At 37.7% G+C, this 8273-nt stretch overlaps 1 protein-coding gene across 1 annotated transcript; it reads right to left on the bottom strand.

Moving 5' to 3' along the window:
* Positions 1-934: 934 nt before the first annotated feature.
* Positions 935-4856, bottom strand: LOC122043378 (WD repeat-containing protein 75-like). The gene is made up of 9 exons (XM_042603964.1): positions 4776-4856; positions 4527-4667; positions 4378-4422; positions 3339-3505; positions 2432-2510; positions 2273-2357; positions 1710-1840; positions 1486-1618; positions 935-1068 (listed from the first exon to the last, which is right to left on the bottom strand). Exons 1-9 carry the CDS (start codon positions 4815-4817, stop codon positions 935-937), a joined length of 957 nt encoding a protein of 318 aa, XP_042459898.1. The 5' UTR covers positions 4818-4856.
* Positions 4857-8273: the final 3417 nt, after the last annotated feature.

Genomic DNA, 8273 nt, shown 5'->3' with positions numbered 1-8273 from the left:
AACGTTGTCTTTTTAAATTTATAAAAAATAGTGTTTTTCTTAATTAAATAGCAAAAATTATAAAAAATACTCAAAATTTACATATAATTGAATATCCACAACCACAATCATTTTTATAATAAGACTATTTAACAAATAAATAAAACTTTATATTATACAAACAAAATGTATACATATTGATCCACAAATTAAATTTGTATCATACAGGTTATCCTTAACTTCATGACAATAATTTTTCAAACACACAAGTTTTACAAAACCTCATCATTGACTAACCACTGTTGTTGGTGTCCATCGCATGGAATTGCTTCTTTAAGTCCAGCAATCTCTTCTTCTGAAAGGCTTTCAGCTATCACTCTTAGAGCCATCTTCTTCAACTTGTCATCAGCACACCTGGGGTTGTAGGCAATCAAGAAATTTTGTATGAAAACTTTCATACATGTAAATCTCGTACTAAATAATATGTCAATGTTATATATACATGTAATTCATACCGTAAGTGTGTTTATATCGTAACTGACAAGTTTTCTTTAGGGCCAACTTCTACTCAAGCTCTTTAAACACTGCATCAAAATAAAAAAATTGGCATTAGTTCTGTGCTAAATGAAAATCATATTTAGAGGAAAAAGCGGGAGTGTTGTAGATGGATATATTAACCAAGCATATTAATGTTTGACCTGTCTTTACAAGTTCTAAGCATATATATTAACCAAGCATATAACCTAAGAGGAATAAGTTACAAAATGCTACTTGATGTTTGACCTGTCTTTATTGGATTTTGCGGCCCCGGTCTTCTTGTAGCCAGGCACAATGTAATACTTGATGTTGACTCTACCTTTGCAGTTGTTTCGGCTTGAGGAGTGGCAAAGAATGGTGGAGTAGAGGATGGATTTTAGGTATTCATCCGTGCCATCGAGGAAATGACTTATTCCTCTTAGGTTGCCACAGGAACAGGATCTTCCACATCGAAGAAAAATATTACCCCATTTCCTTTTGCATCAGCATCACCTGCTGAACTGAGAAGAGCTAAGACGGCGAATTGAGATTCATCATGGGAACAGCTTACGGCTGTAAAAAAATGGGAACCATCAACAAGACAAAAGATTACAATCTTCTAACTACTCAAAGAGAAAATAGTATAAAGTTAAAGAAATATAAATAATTCTATAAATATTTCACAAAATGTGAGCTTTGTTTGTAATCATACACCATTCGCAAAGCCACGATAAGTTTATACTGGTCCAACAATGGACTGGTTCTTGCTGCCTATTTTGGACATTTGCAATTTATTAATATTAGTGCATGTATGCTAGAGACACTTGCAAAATAGAAGCTTTAGGACTCAAGATTGTTGTTGTATAGAACTGTTGACATGAACATCTAAAGTGCCAAAAATGGACTGGTTCTTTTTATTTCATTTTAATTTTCTGGTTCTTTTAGTCTTGGATTTATACTACGATCATTTAAGAGCCAAAAAATGCACACCTTCTGTAACAATCCCGTGAGACCAGTACAATGCCAAATTTGAAGTACTCCAAACTGAAAGTTGTGGCTTTAAACCGTGTGTATAGGACACCAGATATTCTGATTCCCCAACAAATGAAGGCTTTGTAATTGGCTGTACAAGAAAAAGGAAAAAAAAACAGATGTAAGGACATTCACTGCTATTTCGATTTGCCAGATAACAATATAGGCAAAATGATGATTACCGAAAGTGTATCTCCAATCATAGCCACAAGAATATTGGAATCTGGATCCCATAATGTAATTATAGTCTCAACTGCAATAGCAAGGACCGATCCATCGTCAGAAAAAGCAGCAGTGTTAATGATTTTCCCCTGCCATCAATTCAAAGAAATTAATTTCATGGGAGTTCCACTGTGAACAACACTATATGATGGGAAAAGAAATATATGCAAGCAAATAATTTCAAAAAATAGTTTAAAGATTTCACCAATAATTCAATTAAAAAACAAGGCATCCTTTAAATTAAGAAACAGTATCTTTTTTTCATAATTAATGTATATACAAAATTGCAAGTTCCATACGCCCAATCAACTGGTTCAGCTCTGAGTAGCATCAAATACAAGTATTACTTTAAATATCTCTGCTTGATTTGAAAGCTGTCTGCTTCCACAAATTATTTCAATTTCATTCGATACAAATAATTTTTTATGTTAAAATAAATCATAAAAACTAAAAGGCATCAAATGAGCAATGATATTAATATAATAAAGGAAAAAACATTTCATTGGCAGCAAAATTTAATACTTGTATGAACCAACAGATTGGCATCTCCAACCAGTTCTCTGGATTGATTCATTATTTCTGTCGGCATGAGAACCATGAACCCAAACCTGAAAAATAGATTACTCATTTAATCATTATATACAATGGGGCAACAGAAAGAAAAGAGCCTAATAGACACTACCTTAAAATCACCACCATAAGATGATGTGACAGCCATGTTGTGTCCAGGGCGAAATGCAAGAGATGAAACTTGAGCATCACTACATCAGAAAGTAAAGAAAATATAAAAAGGTGGTTTATTTTATCTGTTAGAGTGGAAGGTGTAAAGGGTTAAAGAAGTGCAAAGAAAACATTAGTCAAGTAGTGAAAATCTTATAATTTGTCCTGGAGCTCCGAAGGATAAGATTCATGTAACTGATTCCAAACAGTTGGGACAAACATGGGATGGTAGTAATGATAACGGCAGCAGTAACAAAGAACCAAGAATTATTAAGCAGCAGAGAACAACTTGGCAACCAATCACTCAAAGAAGAGCTAAGCCAGCCCACAACCATATGGATCACTCAAGGATAAGCAACGTCAGCCCATAACCATATAGACCAGAAATGAAGTTTCAATATAAAATTGATCAACATTTAACTAATTCAAGATTGTCAACTTGAAGAATTTCTCTAAAATGAGTAATGGTAACAATCAAACTTATCACTCTTTTCCAACAATCAAAAGGTTCAATATGCTGGAATAAGATATGATCTGATCATTCAAGGATGCTTTTCATATTGCAAAAGAAATGCGTGAATGTGCGGATATAATAACCAAATCATAAGCACCAAAACTATATAGAAATTAAAAACCAATGAAACTTCTGTTACATAAAACTAAAGTATCTAGAAAATTGAAAAGGAAATATGTTTGTCTCACTGATATGAAAGACCACATTGGTGTGCCAAATTAAATACTTCTCCAATTGACATCATAGAAAATTAAAAGATTGATGGTCCCTATTCGCAAAGTTATGAAAGATTTATAGAATAAATAAACAAAAAAATAAAGAACAATAGATGAAGCTCTGTTTGTAGTCTTCTTACCTATGAGGCTCATATATGACAGTGGATAATAAGTACTCTGCCACTAGGGAACCACGAGTCCAGTATTTTAGACAAACCAAACCCCCTAATTTTTCTTCAGGAATTGTCACATCAATGGTAGCCATTAAGGAGCCATCAAGAGAAATGGCTACAAGAGCCACATATAGCTGCAACCATCGAAGTACAAGTACATCCACGAAGAGTTAGCCAAAAATTCAAAGATCTAATTCATCATCTACAAGAATTATGATAGCTATCTATGTTGTAATGCAAAAGTAATTACATGCTTAAAACAAATTATGACAGCAACCAAGCAGATTTTAAGATTGACTCTCTCAAAATGCATCCCCAAGACATTATTTAAATAGGTGCAAATTTGTGATCTCGCTCTATTGAAACACAAACTACACACCAATCCTAGCATGGTAGTTTAGCATGAATCTCAGAAATTATTGAGCTTTAAACTAAATTAAATCTCTATCTTGTCCCAGACAATCCATGACTGATTACTCCAGCAATAGAAACATGTAATTGAATACCCCACAACTGCCACAAAGAGAGCCTGTGGGAGTTATGACACGTGCATTTCCAGTTTCCAGCAAATAGGAACCAATTGTGGTACTTTCTAGCTTATATCCCTGCCTTCTATGTGGCTGGCTAATCAGAATCAAAATGGATATTTTTGTACCCCATAACTGAGTTGTATCAAATATACTTGTTTCTAGTTAATGGAACCCAACAGTAACAGTGATATTTACAGAGCTAATTCCTGGAAGCAATAATGTCTTAGCAAAAAATGACCCAAAGAATCCATAAAAATGCAACTCCAATCAAGCTGTTTACAGAAATTTGGCAGTTGGTACAAATAATGCATTCTTTCCAAATGTCAAACTACAAATTAGAATTGCTTCTAAACTAACAGCCTACTAATGCATGGACGATTGACTCAAAGAGCTACGGATACAACAGAACAAAAGTTAAGGTAATAGTCATAACAGATACAGCACCGCAAATATATCTTGATTAGTTAATGGCGTACCATAACGTCATCTGCAGGCTGAAAATTTCTTTTGCACACTTGGACCTAAGCAATAAAATAAATATCATGAGAACTTGCTTTTTCTCAAAGGAAAAAAGAGATGTCAAGCTCTAGATGATAATATCAGAATGCAAAAATAGAGCCATCACCTCTGAAACCTCATGGTTGTCAAACAAGCTATAGAATTGTACACAATAATCTTCAGTGGAAACAGCAACTAATCCAGTTGTCTGCTCAAATGCAACTTGTGTGCAGGATCCTTCATGTTTGAGAGGAAACGAAAAAGGAGGCTGAAGATATACTAGAATATATCAACATACGAAAGTTTATCCAGGAAAGGTTTTCAGTAAAACTAAGCCAACAAAGCATTGATGTCTAAACCATATGGTATGACAAACCTTGATTCCCGATATGGATTTTGAGATATCCATTGTAGGCATTTTTAGCAGATGAATGTGATTATCTGAACAAGATACCTGGAAAAAAATATGAATTAACATTGGCTTCCAAATTTCAATTAAATCAAAACATCAAAAGCAGTACAAAGCAATAAAAAGTAGTGTGACAAGTAGAACTATAGAGGTTTATCAATTCTGTATAGGATCATCAGTTGCCAATAATATGCAAAATGCCTGTAGATTTACTAAACAGGACCTCCTTATTAAACATATAATAAAAAATGGAAAAAAACCTCATTTTCAATGAAAAAAATAATGTAATGATATATAAGAAGTCTCCTTAGTTAAGTTGGACATCCTCTTTTGAGTAGGACTTCCTCTTTGATTCCCACGTGATTGAGAACCAGGAATCCTAATTAAAGTGTTTTGGTATTTTAGTCAGATTGAGCCTCACTTTGACTTCAACAACTCTAAATATATAGTGCCTAGCACAAACTTCATCAGATTATGTACTCATCTATGCAAACCATATTTTTAATCAGTCTTCATCAGATTATGTACTCATCGATCCGTGCCATCGAGGAATGACTAAATCATGAGAAAATACAATCAGGGGAGGGGGAAAATTGATGCAGTATGAATCCGGCAAAATGGCTAGTTCGGAAAATAATCAAAAATAAACAAAATCTTATTCTAGAGGGATGGAAGAAATTTTACCTTTCTTTCTTCCGTTCCTCCTACTCTCGAATCTGCTCTGCGAGGAAGGAACTAAGATCGAAGGGTTCAGAGGAGTTGAGGAGCCGTGAGAAGATTAGGAAGGGTAAGCTGACTTTGATTTTTTTTTGAGCAGACGACATTTCAAGAAATAATAATAGCATCGAATGCACATTTCATCTCATCCATGTGCCATAACACCACAGGAAGAAGCCAGAAACTGCACTCGTTTATATAATTAGACCACATGTAACACACTGCCATAAGATCATTAAGTAGGATTTTTTAACATGCTTATACAAACTTCAAACTGTTCATTTGGCATGGAAACAGCTGCTGACTCTGATTCTATTCTTCTTTTTTATCAGATTGTGTAGCAGAATTTTTATGAGGTTCCACAAGAGACTCTGTACCTGCATTTAAACCATCAACATTTTTTGAAGCAGGCTTGTATGGACAAGCAGCTGGCACCCTTGCAGGCTTTCTGTATTCCCAGCCGAAAAGCCTGTAGATCTTACCGACGATGAGATCGAAGAGCAGAGGCAAGGCGTTAACGACGGGGATCAAGAACAAAGGCAACAGGCACGCAATACAGACCATCCTGGCGATTGTTCCGCTCGGCGTCTACACTCCGCTGGATCTGCGTCGAGGGCTCGAGAGATTTGAGAAAGGATAAGCTGACTTTGATTGAGGAGATGGGGAAATGCGAGATTAGGGATCTCGACTTGGAGGAGTTGGGCCGGCGTGAGGAGTTTTGCGTGAGGAGTTTGGGTCGAGATTAGGGTTCAGAGGAGATCACGCGGCAAGGAGAGGAGAAGGCGCTCGTGGAGAGGAGAAGGCGCTCGTGGAGAGGAGTGGAGAGGAGAAGGCACTCGTGGAGAGGAGAAGGAGAGGAGAAGGCACTCGTGGAGAGGAGTGGAGAGGAGAACTCGTGGAGAGGAGTGGTGAGGAGAAGGCGCGCGCGCGTTGAGGGTTTAGAGTTTAGCAAAGCGAGGGCTGCGAATTTATTTTAAGTGAGTTTAGGGGAAACATACACAACACTTTAAAAAACGTTTTTTAAAAAAATGTTGTCTTTGACCATAAACAACAACACTAAAGACAACACTTCATTAAAAATCATTGTCTTTAGTAAAAAGTAAATACCATAGACAACGCTTTTCACTAAAAGCGTTGTAAAACAAAGAACGACAACGTTTTTATTAAAAAGCGTTGTCTATTGGGTGTTGTTGAATGCAAAAATTCTTGTAGTGGCTACACGATCATTTACGTGGTTCGGAGATAAAGCTCCTACTCCACGACGTGTCCGTAAGGTGGACGATCCCTATCCGTCGGTGGATTACTCCCCGGAAGACCTCCGGCTAGCTCAAACTCCTTGTGGGTGGAGAAACCTCACCACAAACTCACCAAGATCTAGACCTCTTGGACACAAGGAAAACTCTTGAGCACTTGTAGACTACTAATTAGACCTTAACCAAGTCTAATTTCGTCAACCCAAACCAAGCTCCCAAGCTTTGGTTTTATAGCCCGCGGGTTGAAAACCCCAACTACCAGTCAACTGCTAAAACATGCAGTCGACTGCCCTCTGTGGAAATTCGACCGTTACACCCCAACGGCTCGATTTCACACATTCTGTTCACTGCTAGTCGACTGCTAAAACATGCAGTCGACTGCTACAGTACTGCTACAGTACTGCAACAGTAACGCTACAGTACTGCTACAGTGGCGCTACAGTAAACCCTAATTCTAATATTTTACTCCGAGTACAATCTCTCAGCACTCGTCCCTTCCCGACCAACCTAGACCTAGCCTTCTAGCCTCCTTCATCAGCCTTGTGTCCCTCGGATGCCTCCCCATCCTTCACGTCTTGCCTTCTGGAACTTCCATCGGCCTTGTCATTGTTGTCGGGTCTTCCTTTGCCAAGAGGTCGCGCCTCCGGGACTTCATCCATTGCCAAGTTACACTTGGACTTACGTTGCCAAGACTACATGCTTGGACTTACACCGCCAAGACTCATCCTTGGACTTTCCTCCTTTGCCAAGATCACACTTGGACTTCCTTGTTGTACCTGTATCCTGCACACTCACAATGCATATCAAATACAACAATAAACCTAACTTAAACCTTTGCCCAAACATCAAAACCTAGGGTCACTAGATTGCCCCAACAGTACCTTCGTGAAGCTCCAGGAATTTTTCCCAGAGCTCTTTTGTGGAGTCATAGCTTCCGATTCGACTTACCTCTTGTGGTGGCAGCACGCTCAACAGGTGGAATTCTGCCTTTCTATTGGCGACAAACTCGACCTGCTCCTTCTTGCTCCACTAATGCTCTTCTTTGTCTTTCGGAACTTCAAAACCATATTTCATAGTTAGTAAAATATCAAAGTCGATTTTAAAAAATACCTCCATTCGGCGTTTCCACGTCGCGAAGTCTCCGTCGAACTTCGGGGGATGAATATTCGCTCTGGCCATCGTCTTGATCGTTGTGCTTCAGTCGGCGGTTAGTCTTTCTGAGGCGGTCTAGCTCTGATACCATTTGTTGGTGCAGCGGAGGCTGGCAAGAGGGTGGTGAATTGCCTGCACAAATTAAAACTACCCTCCTCGGATTTTTCAACTCGAAAGTACAAGCAATAGCAATAATAATAAAAGAATTAAAATAATAAAGCAAAACAGAAAGAGAGAGAAGACTGGGAGTTAACCTGGTTACAACCAAGAAGGTTGTTAATTCATGGCGATGAAAAAGCGTAGTAGAAGAATCTCCTTCTCTGAAGGCGGAGAAGCCTTTTAC

This window comes from Zingiber officinale, chromosome 1B (assembly GCF_018446385.1).
Source record: "Zingiber officinale cultivar Zhangliang chromosome 1B, Zo_v1.1, whole genome shotgun sequence".
Classification (NCBI taxonomy): Eukaryota; Viridiplantae; Streptophyta; class Magnoliopsida; order Zingiberales; family Zingiberaceae; genus Zingiber; species Zingiber officinale.
Note: the sequence above shows the minus strand (reverse complement) of the source record. Positions and strands in the feature narration are given on the sequence as shown.

Excerpts from the sequence above, each read along its gene's own strand:
- LOC122043378 (XM_042603964.1), bottom strand. The coding sequence starts at position 4,817 with ATGCCTACAATGGATATCTCAAAATCCATATCGGGAATCAAG. Across the intron at positions 4,668-4,775 it reads AATCCATATCGGGAATCAAG|CCTCCTTTTTCGTTTCCTCT; the intron begins GTTTGTCATACC and ends GTATATCTTCAG. Across the intron at positions 1,841-2,272 it reads CCAATCTGTTGGTTCATACA|AGGGGAAAATCATTAACACT; the intron begins AGTATTAAATTT and ends TGAATTGATGGC.